Raw genomic sequence first — 21,791 nt, forward strand, 5'->3', positions numbered from 1 at the left:
ACACAATCACACAAACCAATCACACAATCACACAAACCAATCACACAATCAGAGTCACAGTCACTCAACCACACAATCACACAAACCAATCACACAATCACACAAACCAATCACACAATCACACAGTCACTCAACCACACAATCACACAAACCAATCACACAATCACTCAACCACACAATCACACAAACCAATCACACAATCACACAAACCAATCACACAATCAGAGTCACAGTCACTCAACCACACAATCACACAAACCAATCACACAATCACACAGTCACTCAACCACACAATCACACAAACCAATCACACAATCACACAGTCACTCAACCACACAATCACACAAACCAATCACACAATCACACAAACCAATCACACAATCACACAGTCACTCAACCACACAATCACACAAACCAATCACACAATCACACAGTCACTCAACCACACAATCACACAAACCAATCACACAATCACACAAACCAATCACACAATCACACAGTCACTCAACCACACAATCACACAAACCAATCACACAATCACACAAACCAATCACACAATCACACAGTCACTCAACCACACAATCACACAAACCAATCACACAATCACACAGTCACTCAACCACACAATCACACAAACCAATCACACAATCACACAAACCAATCACACAATCACACAGTCACTCAACCACACAATCACACAAACCAATCACACAATCACACAAACCAATCACACAATCACACAGTCACTCAACCACACAATCACACAGTCACTCAACCACACAATCACACAAACCAATCACACAATCACACAGTCACTCAACCACACAATCACACAAACCAATCACACAATCACACAGTCACTCAACCACACAATCACACAAACCAATCACACAATCACACAGTCACTCAACCACACAATCACACAAACCAATCACACAATCACACAAACCAATCACACAATCACACAGTCACTCAACCACACAATCACACAAACCAATCACACAGTCACTCAACCACACAATCACACAAACCAATCACACAATCACACAGTCACTCAACCACACAATCACACAAACCAATCACACAATCACACAAACCAATCACACAATCACACAGTCACTCAACCACACAATCACACAGTCACTCAACCACACAATCACACAAACCAATCACACAATCACACAGTCACTCAACCACACAATCACACAAACCAATCACACAATCACACAGTCACTCAACCACACAATCACACAAACCAATCACACAATCACACAGTCACTCAACCACACAATCACACAAACCAATCACACAATCACACAAACCAATCACACAATCACACAGTCACTCAACCACACAATCACACAAACCAATCACACAATCACACAGTCACTCAACCACACAATCACACAAACCAATCACACAATCACTCAACCACACAATCACACAAACCAATCACACAATCACACAGTCACTCAACCACACAATCACACAAACCAATCACACAATCAGAGTCACAGTCACTCAACCACACAATCACACAAACCAATCACACAATCACACAGTCACTCAACCACACAATCACACAAACCAATCACACAATCACACAGTCACTCAACCACACAATCACACAAACCAATCACACAATCACACAGTCACTCAACCACACAATCACACAAACCAATCACACAATCAGAGTTACAGTCACTCAACCACAGAATCACACAAACCAATCACACAATCACACAAACCAATCACACAATCACACAGTCACTCAACCACACAATCACACAAACCAATCACACAATCACACAGTCACTCAACCACACAATCACACAAACCAATCACACAATCACACAATCACACAATCACACAGTCACTCAACCACACAATCACACAAACCAATCACACAATCACACAGTCACTCAACCACACAATCACACAAACCAATCACACAATCACACAAACCAATCACACAATCACACAGTCACTCAACCACACAATCACACAAACCAATCACACAGTCACTCAACCACACAATCACACAAACCAATCACACAATCAGAGTCACAGTCACTCAACCACACAATCACACAAACCAATCACACAATCACACAAACCAATCACACAATCACACAGTCACTCAACCACACAATCACACAAACCAATCACACAATCACACAGTCACTCAACCACACAATCACACAAACCAATCACACAAACCAATCACACAATCACACAGTCACTCAACCACACAATCACACAAACCAATCACACAATCAGAGTTACAGTCACTCAACCACAGAATCACACAAACCAATCACACAATCACACAAACCAATCACACAATCACACAGTCACTCAACCACACAATCACACAAACCAATCACACAATCACACAGTCACTCAACCACACAATCACACAAACCAATCACACAATCACACAATCACACAGTCACTCAACCACACAATCACACAAACCAATCACACAATCACACAAACCAATCACACAATCACACAGTCACTCAACCACACAATCACACAAACCAATCACACAATCACACAGTCACTCAACCACACAATCACACAAACCAATCACACAAACCAATCACACAATCACACAAACCAATCACACAATCACACAGTCACTCAACCACACAATCACACAAACCAATCACACAGTCACTCAACCACACAATCACACAAACCAATCACACAATCACACAAACCAATCACACAATCACACAGTCACTCAACCACACAATCACACAAACCAATCACACAGTCACTCAACCACACAATCACACAAACCAATCACACAATCACACAGTCACTCAACCACACAATCACACAAACCAATCACACAATCACACAAACCAATCACACAATCACACAGTCACTCAACCACACAATCACACAGTCACTCAACCACACAATCACACAAACCAATCACACAATCACACAGTCACTCAACCACACAATCACACAAACCAATCACACAATCACACAGTCACTCAACCACACAATCACACAAACCAATCACACAATCACACAGTCACTCAACCACACAATCACACAAACCAATCACACAATCACACAAACCAATCACACAATCACACAGTCACTCAACCACACAATCACACAAACCAATCACACAATCACACAGTCACTCAACCACACAATCACACAAACCAATCACACAATCACTCAACCACACAATCACACAAACCAATCACACAATCACACAGTCACTCAACCACACAATCACACAAACCAATCACACAATCAGAGTCACAGTCACTCAACCACACAATCACACAAACCAATCACACAATCACACAGTCACTCAACCACACAATCACACAAACCAATCACACAATCACACAGTCACTCAACCACACAATCACACAAACCAATCACACAATCACACAGTCACTCAACCACACAATCACACAAACCAATCACACAATCAGAGTTACAGTCACTCAACCACAGAATCACACAAACCAATCACACAATCACACAAACCAATCACACAATCACACAGTCACTCAACCACACAATCACACAAACCAATCACACAATCACACAGTCACTCAACCACACAATCACACAAACCAATCACACAATCACACAATCACACAATCACACAGTCACTCAACCACACAATCACACAAACCAATCACACAATCACACAGTCACTCAACCACACAATCACACAAACCAATCACACAAACCAATCACACAATCACACAAACCAATCACACAATCACACAGTCACTCAACCACACAATCACACAAACCAATCACACAGTCACTCAACCACACAATCACACAAACCAATCACACAATCAGAGTCACAGTCACTCAACCACACAATCACACAAACCAATCACACAATCACACAAACCAATCACACAATCACACAGTCACTCAACCACACAATCACACAAACCAATCACACAATCACACAGTCACTCAACCACACAATCACACAAACCAATCACACAATCACACAGTCACTCAACCACACAATCACACAAACCAATCACACAATCACACAAACCAGTCACACAATCACACAGTCACTCAACCACACAATCACACAAACCAATCACACAATCACACAGTCACTCAACCACACAATCACACAAACCTATCACACAATCAGAGTTACAGTCACTCAACCACACAATCACACAAACCAATCACACAATCACACAAACCAATCACACAATCACACAGTCACTCAACCACACAATCACACAAACCAATCACACAATCACACAAACCAATCACACAATCACACAAACCAATCACACAATCACACAGTCACTCAACCACACAATCACACAAACCAATCACACAATCAGAGTCACAGTCACTCAACCACACAATCACACAAACCAATCACACAATCACACAGTCACTCAACCACACAATCACACAAACCAATCACACAATCACACAATCACACAGTCATCAACCACACAATCACACAAACCAATCACACAATCACACAAACCAATCACACAATCACACAGTCACTCAACCACACAATCACACAAACCAATCACACAGTCACTCAACCACACAATCACACAAACCAACCACACAATCACACAATCACACAGTCACTCAACCACACAATCACACAAACCAATCACACAATCACACAGTCACTCAACCACACAATCACACAAACCAATCACACAATCACAAAGTCACTCAACCACACAATCACACAAACCAATCACACAGTCACTCAACCACACAATCACACAAACCAATCACACAGTCACTCAACCACACAATCACACAAACCAATCACACAATCAGAGTCACAGTCACTCAACCACACAATCACACAAACCAATCACACAATCACACAGTCACTCAACCACACAATCACACAAACCAATCACACAATCACACAGTCACTCAACCACACAATCACACAAACCAATCACACAATCAGAGTTACAGTCACTCAACCACACAATCACACAAACCAATCACACAATCACACAAACCAATCACACAATCACACAGTCACTCAACCACACAATCACACAAACCAATCACACAATCACTCAACCACACAATCACACAAACCAATCACACAATCACACAAACCAATCACACAATCAGAGTCACAGTCACTCAACCACACAATCACACAAACCAATCACACAATCACACAGTCACTCAACCACACAATCACACAAACCAATCACACAATCACACAGTCACTCAACCACACAATCACACAAACCAATCACACAATCACACAGTCACTCAACCACACAATCACACAAACCAATCACACAGTCACTCAACCACACAATCACACAAACCAATCACACAATCACACAGTCACTCAACCACACAATCACACAAACCAATCACACAATCACACAAACCAATCACACAATCAGAGTCACAGTCACTCAACCACACAATCACACAAACCAATCACACAATCACACAAACCAATCACACAATCACACAGTCACTCAACCACACAATCACACAAACCAATCACACAATCACTCAACCACACAATCACACAAACCAATCACACAATCACACAAACCAATCACACAATCAGAGTCACAGTCACTCAACCACACAATCACACAAACCAATCACACAATCACACAGTCACTCAACCACACAATCACACAAACCAATCACACAATCACACAGTCACTCAACCACACAATCACACAAACCAATCACACAATCACACAAACCAATCACACAATCACACAGTCACTCAACCACACAATCACACAAACCAATCACACAATCACACAGTCACTCAACCACACAATCACACAAACCAATCACACAATCACACAAACCAATCACACAATCACACAGTCACTCAACCACACAATCACACAAACCAATCACACAATCACACAAACCAATCACACAATCACACAGTCACTCAACCACACAATCACACAAACCAATCACACAATCACACAGTCACTCAACCACACAATCACACAAACCAATCACACAATCACACAAACCAATCACACAATCACACAGTCACTCAACCACACAATCACACAAACCAATCACACAATCACACAAACCAATCACACAATCACACAGTCACTCAACCACACAATCACACAGTCACTCAACCACACAATCACACAAACCAATCACACAATCACACAGTCACTCAACCACACAATCACACAAACCAATCACACAATCACACAGTCACTCAACCACACAATCACACAAACCAATCACACAATCACACAGTCACTCAACCACACAATCACACAAACCAATCACACAATCACACAAACCAATCACACAATCACACAGTCACTCAACCACACAATCACACAAACCAATCACACAGTCACTCAACCACACAATCACACAAACCAATCACACAATCACACAGTCACTCAACCACACAATCACACAAACCAATCACACAATCACACAAACCAATCACACAATCACACAGTCACTCAACCACACAATCACACAGTCACTCAACCACACAATCACACAAACCAATCACACAATCACACAGTCACTCAACCACACAATCACACAAACCAATCACACAATCACACAGTCACTCAACCACACAATCACACAAACCAATCACACAATCACACAGTCACTCAACCACACAATCACACAAACCAATCACACAATCACACAAACCAATCACACAATCACACAGTCACTCAACCACACAATCACACAAACCAATCACACAATCACACAGTCACTCAACCACACAATCACACAAACCAATCACACAATCACTCAACCACACAATCACACAAACCAATCACACAATCACACAGTCACTCAACCACACAATCACACAAACCAATCACACAATCAGAGTCACAGTCACTCAACCACACAATCACACAAACCAATCACACAATCACACAGTCACTCAACCACACAATCACACAAACCAATCACACAATCACACAGTCACTCAACCACACAATCACACAAACCAATCACACAATCACACAGTCACTCAACCACACAATCACACAAACCAATCACACAATCAGAGTTACAGTCACTCAACCACAGAATCACACAAACCAATCACACAATCACACAAACCAATCACACAATCACACAGTCACTCAACCACACAATCACACAAACCAATCACACAATCACACAGTCACTCAACCACACAATCACACAAACCAATCACACAATCACACAATCACACAATCACACAGTCACTCAACCACACAATCACACAAACCAATCACACAATCACACAGTCACTCAACCACACAATCACACAAACCAATCACACAATCACACAAACCAATCACACAATCACACAGTCACTCAACCACACAATCACACAAACCAATCACACAGTCACTCAACCACACAATCACACAAACCAATCACACAATCAGAGTCACAGTCACTCAACCACACAATCACACAAACCAATCACACAATCACACAAACCAATCACACAATCACACAGTCACTCAACCACACAATCACACAAACCAATCACACAATCACACAGTCACTCAACCACACAATCACACAAACCAATCACACAAACCAATCACACAATCACACAGTCACTCAACCACACAATCACACAAACCAATCACACAATCAGAGTTACAGTCACTCAACCACAGAATCACACAAACCAATCACACAATCACACAAACCAATCACACAATCACACAGTCACTCAACCACACAATCACACAAACCAATCACACAATCACACAGTCACTCAACCACACAATCACACAAACCAATCACACAATCACACAATCACACAGTCACTCAACCACACAATCACACAAACCAATCACACAATCACACAAACCAATCACACAATCACACAGTCACTCAACCACACAATCACACAAACCAATCACACAATCACACAGTCACTCAACCACACAATCACACAAACCAATCACACAAACCAATCACACAATCACACAAACCAATCACACAATCACACAGTCACTCAACCACACAATCACACAAACCAATCACACAGTCACTCAACCACACAATCACACAAACCAATCACACAATCACACAAACCAATCACACAATCACACAGTCACTCAACCACACAATCACACAAACCAATCACACAGTCACTCAACCACACAATCACACAAACCAATCACACAATCACACAGTCACTCAACCACACAATCACACAAACCAATCACACAATCACACAAACCAATCACACAATCACACAGTCACTCAACCACACAATCACACAGTCACTCAACCACACAATCACACAAACCAATCACACAATCACACAGTCACTCAACCACACAATCACACAAACCAATCACACAATCACACAGTCACTCAACCACACAATCACACAAACCAATCACACAATCACACAGTCACTCAACCACACAATCACACAAACCAATCACACAATCACACAAACCAATCACACAATCACACAGTCACTCAACCACACAATCACACAAACCAATCACACAATCACACAGTCACTCAACCACACAATCACACAAACCAATCACACAATCACTCAACCACACAATCACACAAACCAATCACACAATCACACAGTCACTCAACCACACAATCACACAAACCAATCACACAATCAGAGTCACAGTCACTCAACCACACAATCACACAAACCAATCACACAATCACACAGTCACTCAACCACACAATCACACAAACCAATCACACAATCACACAGTCACTCAACCACACAATCACACAAACCAATCACACAATCACACAGTCACTCAACCACACAATCACACAAACCAATCACACAATCAGAGTTACAGTCACTCAACCACAGAATCACACAAACCAATCACACAATCACACAAACCAATCACACAATCACACAGTCACTCAACCACACAATCACACAAACCAATCACACAATCACACAGTCACTCAACCACACAATCACACAAACCAATCACACAATCACACAATCACACAATCACACAGTCACTCAACCACACAATCACACAAACCAATCACACAATCACACAGTCACTCAACCACACAATCACACAAACCAATCACACAAACCAATCACACAATCACACAAACCAATCACACAATCACACAGTCACTCAACCACACAATCACACAAACCAATCACACAGTCACTCAACCACACAATCACACAAACCAATCACACAATCAGAGTCACAGTCACTCAACCACACAATCACACAAACCAATCACACAATCACACAAACCAATCACACAATCACACAGTCACTCAACCACACAATCACACAAACCAATCACACAATCACACAGTCACTCAACCACACAATCACACAAACCAATCACACAAACCAATCACACAATCACACAGTCACTCAACCACACAACCACACAATCACACAAACCAATCACACAATCACACAATCACACAGTCACTCAACCACACAATCACACAAACCAATCACACAATCACACAAACCAATCACACAATCACACAGTCACTCAACCACACAATCACACAAACCAATCACACAATCACACAGTCACTCAACCACACAATCACACAAACCAATCACACAAACCAATCACACAATCACACAAACCAATCACACAATCACACAGTCACTCAACCACACAATCACACAAACCAATCACACAGTCACTCAACCACACAATCACACAAACCAATCACACAATCAGAGTCACAGTCACTCAACCACACAATCACACAAACCAATCACACAATCACACAGTCACTCAACCACACAATCACACAAACCAATCACACAATCACACAGTCACTCAACCACACAATCACACAAACCAATCACACAATCAGAGTTACAGTCACTCAACCACACAATCACACAAACCAATCACACAATCACACAAACCAATCACACAATCACACAGTCACTCAACCACACAATCACACAAACCAATCACACAATCACTCAACCACACAATCACACAAACCAATCACACAATCACACAAACCAATCACACAATCAGAGTCACAGTCACTCAACCACACAATCACACAAACCAATCACACAATCACACAGTCACTCAACCACACAATCACACAAACCAATCACACAATCACACAGTCACTCAACCACACAATCACACAAACCAATCACACAATCACACAGTCACTCAACCACACAATCACACAAACCAATCACACAGTCACTCAACCACACAATCACACAAACCAATCACACAATCACACAGTCACTCAACCACACAATCACACAAACCAATCACACAATCACACAGTCACTCAACCACACAATCACACAAACCAATCACACAATCACACAAACCAATCACACAATCACACAGTCACTCAACCACACAATCACACAGTCACTCAACCACACAATCACACAAACCAATCACACAATCACACAGTCACTCAACCACACAATCACACAAACCAATCACACAATCACACAGTCACTCAATCACACAATCACACAAACCAATCACACAATCAGAGTCACCACACAATCACACAGTCACTCAACCACACAATCACACAAACCAATCACACAATCACACAGTCACTCAACCACACAATCACACAAACCAATCACACAATCACACAGTCACTCAATCACACAATCACACAAACCAATCACACAATCAGAGTCACAGTCACTCAACCACACAATCACACAAACCAATCACACAATCACACAAACCAATCACACAATCACACAGTCACTCAACCACACAATCACACAATCACACAAACCAATCACACAATCACACAGTCACTCAACCACACAATCACACAAACCAATCACACAATCAGAGTCACAGTCACTCAACCACACAATCACACAAACCAATCACACAATCACACAGTCACTCAACCACACAATCACACAAACCAATCACACAATCACACAGTCACTCAACCACACAATCACACAAACCAATCACACAATCAGAGTTACAGTCACTCAACCACACAATCACACAAACCAATCACACAATCACACAAACCAATCACACAATCACACAGTCACTCAACCACACAATCACACAAACCAATCACACAATCACACAGTCACTCAACCACACAATCACACAAACCAATCACACAATCACACAGTCACTCAACCACACAATCACACAAACCAATCACACAATCACACAAACCAATCACACAATCACACAAACCAATCACACAATCACACAGTCACTCAACCACACAATCACACAAACCAATCACACAATCAGAGTCACAGTCACTCAACCACACAATCACACAAACCAATCACACAATCACACAGTCACTCAACCACACAATCACACAAACCAATCACACAATCACACAGTCACTCAACCACACAATCACACAAACCAATCACACAATCAGAGTTACAGTCACTCAACCACACAATCACACAAACCAATCACACAATCACACAAACCAATCACACAATCACACAGTCACTCAACCACACAATCACACAAACCAATCACACAGTCACTCAACCACACAATCACACAAACCAATCACACAATCACACAGTCACTCAACCACACAATCACACAAACCAATCACACAATCACACAAACCAATCACACAATCACACAGTCACTCAACCACACAATCACACAAACCAATCACACAATCAGAGTCACAGTCACTCAACACACAATCACACAAACCAATCACACAATCAGAGTCACAGTCACTCAACCACACAATCACACAAACCAATCACACAATCACACAGTCACTCAACCACACAATCACACAAACCAATCACACAATCACTCAACCACACAATCACACAAACCAATCACACAATCACACAGTCACTCAACCACACAATTACACAAACCAATCACACAATCACACAGTCACTCAACCACACAATCACACAAACCAATCACACAATCACACAGTCACTCAACCACACAATCACACAAACCAATCACACAATCACACAGTCACTCAACCACACAATCACACAAACCAATCACACAATCACACAAACCAATCACACAATCACACAGTCACTCAACCACACAATCACACAAACCAATCACACAATCACTCAACCACACAATCACACAAACCAATCACACAATCACACAGTCACTCAACCACACAATCACACAAACCAATCACACAATCAGAGTCACAGTCACTCAACCACACAATCACACAAACCAATCACACAATCACACAGTCACTCAACCACACAATCACACAAACCAATCACACAATCACACAAACCAATCACACAATCACACAGTCACTCAACCACACAATCACACAAACCAATCACACAATCACACAGTCACACAAACCAATCACACAATCACACAGTCACTCAACCACACAATCACACAAACCAATCACACAATCACACAAACCAATCACACAATCACACAGTCACTCAACCACACAATCACACAAACCAATCACACAATCACACAGTCACTCAACCACACAATCACACAAACCAATCACACAATCACTCAACCACACAATCACACAAACCAATCACACAATCACACAGTCACTCAACCACACAATTACACAAACCAATCACACAATCACACAGTCACTCAACCACACAATCACACAAACCAATCACACAATCACACAGTCACTCAACCACACAATCACACAAACCAATCACACAATCACACAGTCACTCAACCACACAATCACACAAACCAATCACACAATCACACAAACCAATCACACAATCACACAGTCACTCAACCACACAATCACACAAACCAATCACACAATCACTCAACCACACAATCACACAAACCAATCACACAATCACACAGTCACTCAACCACACAATCACACAAACCAATCACACAATCAGAGTCACAGTCACTCAACCACACAATCACACAAACCAATCACACAATCACACAGTCACTCAACCACACAATCACACAAACCAATCACACAATCACACAAACCAATCACACAATCACACAGTCACTCAACCACACAATCACACAAACCAATCACACAATCACACAGTCACACAAACCAATCACACAATCACACAGTCACTCAACCACACAATCACACAAACCAATCACACAATCACACAAACCAATCACACAATCACACAGTCACTCAACCACACAATCACACAAACCAATCACACAATCACACAGTCACTCAACCACACAATCACACAAACCAATCACACAATCACTCAACCACACAATCACACAAACCAATCACAGTCACTCAACCAGTAAATCACACTGCCCAATCACGCGGCACACCTTTCTCTGTAGCCATGTTGGTCAGGAAATCACTGTTTTCATAATCGGAGGCATCTGCAAGTAGAAAGGAAGGAGCGTGAATCTCTCGTCGGTGGTCAAACGTGTCACAGGCGGGGTCTGCTTAAGTCTCCGATGGTTGTGAGTCCTACTTATTACTTATTACTTATTCTAATGCAGCCGCCGTGTTCCCGTTCCCCGACACACGGTGGAAAACCCGGCTGCGTCAGTCTTTGCCCCCCGAGTGCTGATGATTGCAGGACCCCCTTGAACTGAACGGCAGGAGAATCGCAGCAGGAAAGCCCCGATACGTCCAAACAGGCAGCTTCATCATTTCTCGCCTCGAGGCCAGGTTTCAGCACCGGGACACAGACGGGGCAAACGGGTCTCTCTCTGACTGACAGACGGGCGCGGCTTACCTGAGTCATGCTGCAGCTCTATGGTGGGGAACACGTTCTCGTAGGAGTAGGTATCTGTATCTGGGCAAAGAAAGAGAAGAGACCTGAGTCCGGACCCTGCACCAGGGCAGCGAGGCGGCGCTGTGCCGGTGATGGCAGTTTACAGGCTGCAGAGCAGAGAGGTGGACTGCAGCGCATGGTGCAAAGATTAGCGGAGGTCTGTGGTTTCAGACCTTGACTCTAATTGCCTCGTTAATACTGTCTAGAGGGACGGATCCCACTGGTATGTTTCAGGTCTATTCACTCCCTCACAGTCCAGACAAGGGGACTAGGACAACGGCACACCGATCACCTTGTTCAATTAATTAGGCACAGAGACTCGGAGCATTGAGGCCCTTCAGCTCCAAGACTGGGCCACCCCCCTAGGGTTAACTGAACTAGTGGGGTGTTTCCATCAGTGAGAATGAGAGCCAGGCTGCCTGAGTCGCGCTGAGCTCAGCCCTGCCTTTAATGTGGCTCGTCTGCTCAGATCTGGCCTGGCTCTCGCTGCCCGTATGGCATTCGTGGCCGCAGACTGGAGCCCGGGCGAGGAGGCCACAGCTCTAACAGTCACTAACCACCTGAAAGGACGTCACGTCTCTCTCTCACAGTATTTTGCCTCCCTAGCTGAAAATACTAGCAAAAAAATCTTCTTCCATTTTATATTTCCAAATAAAAATGTATCACACTCGACCAATACAATCCAGTAATCTAGCAACATATTAATAATACATCATTCTCAGTAAGTAAGCAGCTGAAATGGCTACAGCCTCCAGGAAACACCACCCGCCCCTCCCTGTGGGCTCACCGTACCTACCCTTCTCCTTGCCGTCCTGGGGCAGGTTCTGGTAGGGTGACCCTCCAATGGGATCCCTGTAAAACAGTGTTCATGGTTAATGGTGCCCTTCTGCCAGGCAGGGAGGCAGCTGTGCATGACAGCGAGCTGGGAAGGGGTCTCAGTGTGAACGGGGGTATGTTATGGTGGGATTTTTCCACACGTTTTAGCAGATCGCTCACTCTCAGGAGCGGCCCCGTTTCCTGCCACCCGCAGCCCATCCCGCGTCTTATCTCCGTGCCGCCCATGGCTGTGAGCGCTCAAGGTCTGTTTGTTTGTTCTCACGGCTGACCCGTCTCATCGTCGAACACTGTCGCCCCGCCACGCGCTCAGCCTCGTGTATCAAAGCCGCTCACAGAGGCTCTGCAGCACAAACACACAGCTCGGTTATGGGCAGTCAGCAGCGTTTCTGCTCAAGACCAGCGCGACTCCTACTGCTTCCTCTTGAGGCCTCTTCAAACAGCAGCCACGTCAGCTGGAGGACACAACTCTCAAGAGCACGCTCTCTTCCATTATTACACTCTGAGACATGAAGGAGGGGGCTGGGGGATCGGGTCTCTCGCTTGTTCGTTTGTTTCGTTTCATGTATTCTTGTGTCGGGGGAGCGGGGTGGTAGTCAAAGCCGATGTGGGGTGGAAAAAACCAAACAGATATCAGATACTTACACATACATGGGTTCACAGCCCTCTCCTACTGGGAAACAAAAAGGAGAGCAACAATCAGACTGCAAGGGAAAACTGCAGGCAATCCACTCAGTGATACACAGAGTTAGTAAACAACCATTTTATAAGGGACTCACGGGCCTCCACATTTTGGTACGGTCCTTGGACCTCGATGGCTCCCGCTGCTGCAAAACAGAAGGGGAAAACGATCAGTGTCTCTCTCAGAGCAGGGCAAGGGTCTTCAAGATGAAAGAGACAGTTGTTGCGCTCAATACGGACTCGGGGAGAGGCTAGCCACACATCCTGGCTGTGGTGTTCTCGTGTGAATTGCCCACCGGGGACGGATCGTCATGTTTACAGTCACCATTTTAAAGCAAGAGCAGGAGAGATAAACACCACCTTACCTTCTGTGTTCTGCAATGTCTCCATGAAATCCTCCCTACAACATCAAATATTATATCATCAATACAAAACATTCATTATAAATCATGAATCCCCCCACAGGGCAGTGCTGGCGGCAATACTCACTGGGGCGGCGATGGGGGCAGCTTCCTTTCGATCCGGTTGTGTCGCGTCACTGGAGGGAGACGAGACAGGTGAGCAGGCGGCTCCAGACAGAGTCGCGTCCCCACAGCCCTGACCTGACCACCGCGTCTGACTCTGACGGGGCATTGCCCTCGTCGCGACTGACATTTAAACCAAACCATCTCCTATAATGCTTATCCTCTCCGCATGCTTGTGCTGCAACGTGAGCTTTAAAACCACACAGATAAGGGTGCAATATAATGATCTTATCACCTGTTTTCAAAGGAAACGTTTTTAAAGTATTTAAACTTGCCAGTCTTGGATCGCACTACGGTCATGTGCTCCCGGCCCTCGCTGTGAAATAGAGAGAGAGAGAGAGAGAGAGAGAGAGGTTGCATCAGTGATCAGTTTTAAATTAATAGTTGTTCCGTTTGCTTCACTGCCTTTTTATTTTTTCGGTGAGTGTAGCTAGATCTTAGGACCAAACCCATTTAATCTCAACAAACCAACAAAAGACTTTACTTACAACAGCTGGGGGTCGTAGATTTGGTTCTCTTCTTTTATCACCTCTGCAAAGACAAAACGTCGACAACAATGACGTTACTTTCCTACGCAGAAGGAGGACAGGATGAAATATCTGCATGCTTAAGACAATGACCCCAGCACTGGGATCAAGGGGGCAGCGACGGACACCTGGAGAGCTAGATGTAACACAACCCCAAACATCTTCAACACACAGGAAATTGTGACTTATTAAGCCCATTAATAGAAGCAGTGGAGTAAAAAAACGATTCGATCTGACCTCTGAGATGCCCACCGCCTGCAAGTTAACTTTTTCCATTGAGGCAGTTTCCTGTTTGCTAGGTGGGCACGTGGCCGAGCTACTGATTTATACAGGGCCCAGGCCTCGCCCTCGACACAACCTCTTACTTACGGGGTTTCCTCTGGCAGCACAGGCACAGCAGCAGCAGAGCCACAAGGGGCATGATGGAGGCCAGGACCAGGACCACCCCCTGCTGGGTGGTTACGGCGTTCATACCTGTGATAAGGTGAGAGAGGGGAGAGGAGGGTACTGCGTGTAGGAGCCCTTTATCAGACGGCAACCCAAACGGCAACCTGTGCCACAGCAGGAGCAGCCAGGAAACCAGACCAGGAGGCGCAAGAAAGTACGCATTGGGGGGGAGGACAGAGGGATCTGAACCTCTTCATGGCCGTCGCAGGGTATATCCCTGCTCTACCACTGCCAGTAAAGCTGCAGGGATGAGGCTCATCTGGACCAGGAGGGAGTTAGTGGACTGACCACGGGACACAGTGATTAAGAGTGAGTTTTAGGATGTATGTATACAGTGCCATGCAAAAGCTCTCAACCCCACCGAAACATTCATGTTTACCAATAATGTAAAACAGTTTTCCGAACTCTAATGATCAAACTCAACATGGTTATACATTAAGGACGCTGAATGTCACCAAAACCTGCTCAGAAAATATACAAGTCTGTACTTAGTCAGTGGCAGCACCTTTGACAGCCATTGCTTTGTGTCTTTCTGGACAGGTTTCTCCCAGCTTTGCCCAGTGGGATGCTGTGATGTTTCACCCTTTCTTCTTTCAAAAATAGCTCCAGTTCTGAGAAGTTTGTTGGGGATTGTTGATGGACTGCAATCTCCAAGTCAAGCCATACACTTTCTATTATATTCAAGTTTGGACTATGCTGTGTTGAAGGCAAAGGGTGGTCACACCAAATATGGATTTGATGTAGATTTTTCTTCTGTTCACTCACTTTGCATTTTGTTAATTCATAAATACAATCTATTAACATGTCTATTTTTGAAAGCACTCACACTTTACACATTTTTTTTCCACACCTGCCTAAAGCTTTTGCACAGTACTATATGTGTGCAAGAAAGAAAAATAAAATTACAATGAAGTTCCCTGGCCAGAGTCTTGAAGTTTCGATCCTCTGTGGGCACAGCCTGCAGGCAGCCACAGGAAGTGTGTGTGGTCGACAGCGAGGACCGACTCTCAGAGCCGTGCGGCTGGTGGGTCTACAGCTCCCCAAAGCCTACATATCTGCTGGGCCTCTGCAACCAAGTACGCACCTCTGTGTGTGTGTGTGTGTGTGTGTGTATGTGTAAAATACTGTTTTATTTGGTATTTTACATTTCAAGGATAAAAACATTAAAACAAATTTTAATACTCGTGATTCAAATTTTAAAAATCAATTCTTAAAATCACTTAAAATTTTTAAAATCTTAGTGATTTAACATAAACAATATATATGAACTTCAAATAAACAAGTGCACAAAACAACAAAACAAACGTGATTAAAGCAAACTGCTACCAACAAAAAAAGTCAAATACATTGAAAATAACTGAAAATGCACTGGACAAAATAAAAAAAACAATTAAAAGGTAAAAATAAAAAACAAACCAAAACGGTCCAATGCATTTAAAATTAAATCCAGACGGTCAATGTATTTGACCAAAAAAATAGAACAAACTAACCAAAAAAAAAAAAACAACTAGTGCTTTAAAAACAACTAAATCTTTAAAAAGAGTTAAAATTCATTTTTAAAAGTCATTTTAAAAAACAATCATTCATAAAAGGGTTAAAAGATCTCGGGCTCCAGCAGGGAGAGATGACCGTCCCCGGGGGTGGGTCACATCATGTGTGTATGTGTAGAGAAGAGAATTAAAAAAGGAAGGAGTAGAGCAGTAAGAGCCACCATTGGTAGCAGCTTCACTATAGATGCTAACAGACACCCCACCATGGTGTGCCGGCCCTGAGGATGGGGCCAAACAGCACCGCTGCTCGATGGGATATTGCAAAATTAGAGCGGATTCGCATCTGATCCTTATTCACGGACACTCCTGGCTGTCAATCTGGGTAGAGGGCTTTGTCAGAGAAGACACATCCTGCGTTGAGCAAGAATAAACACACGAGAACAAACCACACAGATCGATGGGTTTGACTGCTCAGAAAATTAATCATTAATTAATCACCCGTTGCATGTATCTGTGGTTTCCTCATCTGCGGACGAGCACATACCTCCCGGGGGACGGAAGCTGAGCGATCGCCGTGTGACAGCGCCTCAGTCATGTCTCTGTGACGAGGGACGCGTTATTAAAGGCCGGGTGAGTTCACACACACCCCCTCACCCCCCCACGATGCACATCGACTGCTGGAGCTCCAGCGCTCACACGGCCGGCCCTTCCCAGTTACGGCATACCGGAGTTACCGACGGCACTGTGTGGACAGGCATGCATTGGCCTACAAAGACAGGCTGCAACACCTCTCACCCCCCCCAGCAACCATCATGTTTTGCAAAGCCACACTGCGGTTGCAACAGAGACCCTCCCCTCCAAACAAACACATCTACAAAAACAACGCGGTTCAATTTCCAGTTCCTGGACCTGTGCGATCCCCTCCCTGGTGTTACTGGAGATGATCTGAGCTTCATCCCCAGTTCAACTGGAGCAGCTCCCTGTGCCTCCACGGATTCACATTTATTTTTCATGTGGCAGGAATGTATGATCCTTATATTATTCATGAGCCCAAATTGCATCCCCTTGGTATGATTAAAATAGACAAGATAGATTTAAAACACTTCAGCGGCAACTCACGTATCTATATGTTGGAAAACTATGGTACAAAGTGGTCGGACACACAGGCAGCCGCAATTACACTAACACACGACTAGGGCAACCAGAATTCAAGCGTTCCCATGCCATGACACAGCCCGGCCAGTCACTCCACCGGCTGGCACACTGAAGCACAGCTACTACCACCTCCTTGGCTCTTGTTTTATAGTCGTCCCCACCCTTTCCCATTTCCCTACGCAAGCGAGAGACTGCAGGAGTACCTACCGGCCACGGAGGGGACAGACAGGGGAGAGTGCAGTTGTCTCGGAGGTGCTGCGTGTGCTCGGTCCGCCTGGAGCTCCCAACTGCCCTTCAGCCCCGTGCGCTTCCTCAACAACAAACCGCAGTTTCCTGTACTGCTCCGTCTCGCAATGACTCAGTTTCAAACGCTTTGTGAGGAGAAGTGTCTTCAGCTCTTCCCCAATTCCCGTTTTCAAAGTTGTTTTAGTTTGTCACTGGCTCTCTAAAGCGTGAACCACCCCCAGCAGTTCCCCGACTGTTTGTCCATGGCCCCATGCCTGGCAGGCCTCAGTGGGGATCGGGAGATTTGGGCAGCCTCTCACCAGACTGCCATCACAAGGCAAGAAAGGAAGACACTGCCAGTGATTCAGATACCAGTGGAAAATAATCCATTCCAAGGATCAGCCCAACCTAAATGGTTTCATCCCTAAACTTCACTGTAATGCACAGTTTTAAAGTCCAATTATAACTCTAGAAACTATCTATATATATATATATATATATATATATATATATATATCACCCAAAACAAATTCACACCTGGAAAGTGAGAGCAGTTAACAGAAGTGAAACCGCTCAAGCAGACCTGGCGGCGATGGCGTCCCACTCGCACACAGCACAGCGCAGGTCAGAGCAGGCCAGACCAAAACACGTGGTGACATCCCCAAAAAGAAGGTTAATAAATCCAGGCCCAACTGAAAAACCTTTTTAACAACTTTTTTGGGGGGTGGGGAGGTAAAAAAATATATTAAGAGATTTGAAGAGGAGAGAGAAAAGTGAAAGAAAAATACAAACATGTCGGTGATCTCAGAGATGAAGGATGTAAAGGTGGGAGGCAGAAGGAGGAAGTTGCAGTCGTATCCATTCACCAATTATTTGAATGGAGAAAAAAACACACACCGAAGCTCATTGTTTTAACAGAAAACAACCCAGTCTCTCGAGATTAGGTTTCGATCGAGTCGCTTTCTAAACATTCTGCTTCAATGAGAACACCTGTCAGAGGCGCAGAATGGTGGCGACTCATCAGGGCTGATCGACAGGACCGGCACCTCAGAGAATCCACCCTGAGCAGCTCAAACCTGCGGCACACTTGGTGGCTTTAAGTCCAACAGTAACTTGAACGTTTAATAATAATCATAATAATAAAATAAAAAACTTGTAACACCACAGTAAGTGCAGATTTGAACTCATTTAAAAAAATAACCAGAGCATGAGATTCCCTTCGGGGCGCTCGACCCAGAGGACTGGCTTCCATCACGGCCAACACCAGGCCACCCCCGAGACCCCCAGCAGGGAAAGACACAGATAGACACAGAACGGCGCGACGGTCTCTGCGGCAGAGCATCTTACCTGGACCCCCCTCCGCATCGCCCGCCTCCTCAGCACTATAGCCGGGGGAGCAGAGTTCTACCCCCAGCACAACACCCCCTCCTCCTCGGTCCTCTGGGGGTGAAGCAGACCGTCGAGCCTGGCGTTATGGGCAGCTTCACCGGGCTGCCTCTCTAGAGGAGGGCGAGGCGTCAGAGTGAGAGAGAGTGAGTGTGAGAGAAAGAGAGATGAGGCGCAGGGCTCTCGAGCTGCGGGGGCTTCCTGTTTGTAAACCCCGTTGTCGACCACATCCGCTGCGCAGGCGGCCGGACAGCAATGGGGGGGGGAGCAGCAAGGTGCGCCGCCTCCCAGGCCCGCTAATGATAAGCCCGATAGCCTCCTGACAGACGCGCTATTGACTCATCTAAGCCTCGGGGCTGAGCGTCGAGGCTCTCACACTGGCTTTCCTTCAATACGCCCCCCCCCAACCCACGCTGTAATTTGCATACCCGTTACACACCAGTGAGCTCCTCTAGCTGCACTTCTTACCTGCAGCTCACACAGGCATCAGGGCCGAGGACAGGCACGATACACCCCTCTCCCCCACCCAGAGGCGACTTTAAACGTGCCCACAGCCGGACTATGCAGGAAGGACGGGCCCCCGGGTTCAGGAAGACCTCGGCATTAATTTGATAACTGCATTTTCTAATTAAGCAGTGGGGCCACCTGTATCAGGTGATGGGAGACTGGGCTTCACACAGAAAGCCACCCACACTGCTCTACTGATCTACAGTTCCCCAGCCGGGCAAGTCTCAT

The 21,791-nt window shown here is 44.7% G+C and overlaps 1 protein-coding gene across 4 annotated transcripts in view; it reads right to left on the reverse strand.

The window, feature by feature from the left end:
* Positions 1-21,382, reverse strand: part of LOC136718056 (uncharacterized) — a 32,054-nt gene extending 10,672 nt beyond the window's left edge. For 2 of the 4 annotated variants that reach the window (XM_066695676.1, XM_066695673.1), the window contains exons 1-11: positions 21,018-21,382; positions 16,723-16,827; positions 16,315-16,357; positions 16,102-16,142; positions 15,792-15,840; positions 15,668-15,702; positions 15,401-15,448; positions 15,267-15,294; positions 14,584-14,639; positions 13,749-13,808; positions 13,333-13,386 (exon numbers count right to left, since the gene is read on the reverse strand). In XM_066695676.1, the coding sequence (XP_066551773.1) occupies positions 13,333-13,386; positions 13,749-13,808; positions 14,584-14,639; positions 15,267-15,294; positions 15,401-15,448; positions 15,668-15,702; positions 15,792-15,840; positions 16,102-16,142; positions 16,315-16,357; positions 16,723-16,825 (517 nt within the window). In that variant the 5' untranslated portion in view covers positions 16,826-16,827; positions 21,018-21,382. Of the gene's footprint in view, positions 1-13,332; positions 13,387-13,748; positions 13,809-14,583; positions 14,640-15,266; positions 15,295-15,400; positions 15,449-15,667; positions 15,703-15,791; positions 15,841-16,101; positions 16,143-16,314; positions 16,358-16,722; positions 16,828-19,652; positions 20,077-21,017 lie in introns of those variants that run through there. The other 2 variants (XM_066695675.1, XM_066695674.1) reach the window with 2 other exon arrangements.
* Between the last annotated feature and the right edge of the window lie 409 nt (positions 21,383-21,791).

This window comes from Amia ocellicauda, chromosome 22 (genome assembly GCF_036373705.1).
Source record: "Amia ocellicauda isolate fAmiCal2 chromosome 22, fAmiCal2.hap1, whole genome shotgun sequence".
In the NCBI taxonomy this organism is placed as follows: domain Eukaryota; kingdom Metazoa; phylum Chordata; class Actinopteri; order Amiiformes; family Amiidae; genus Amia; species Amia ocellicauda.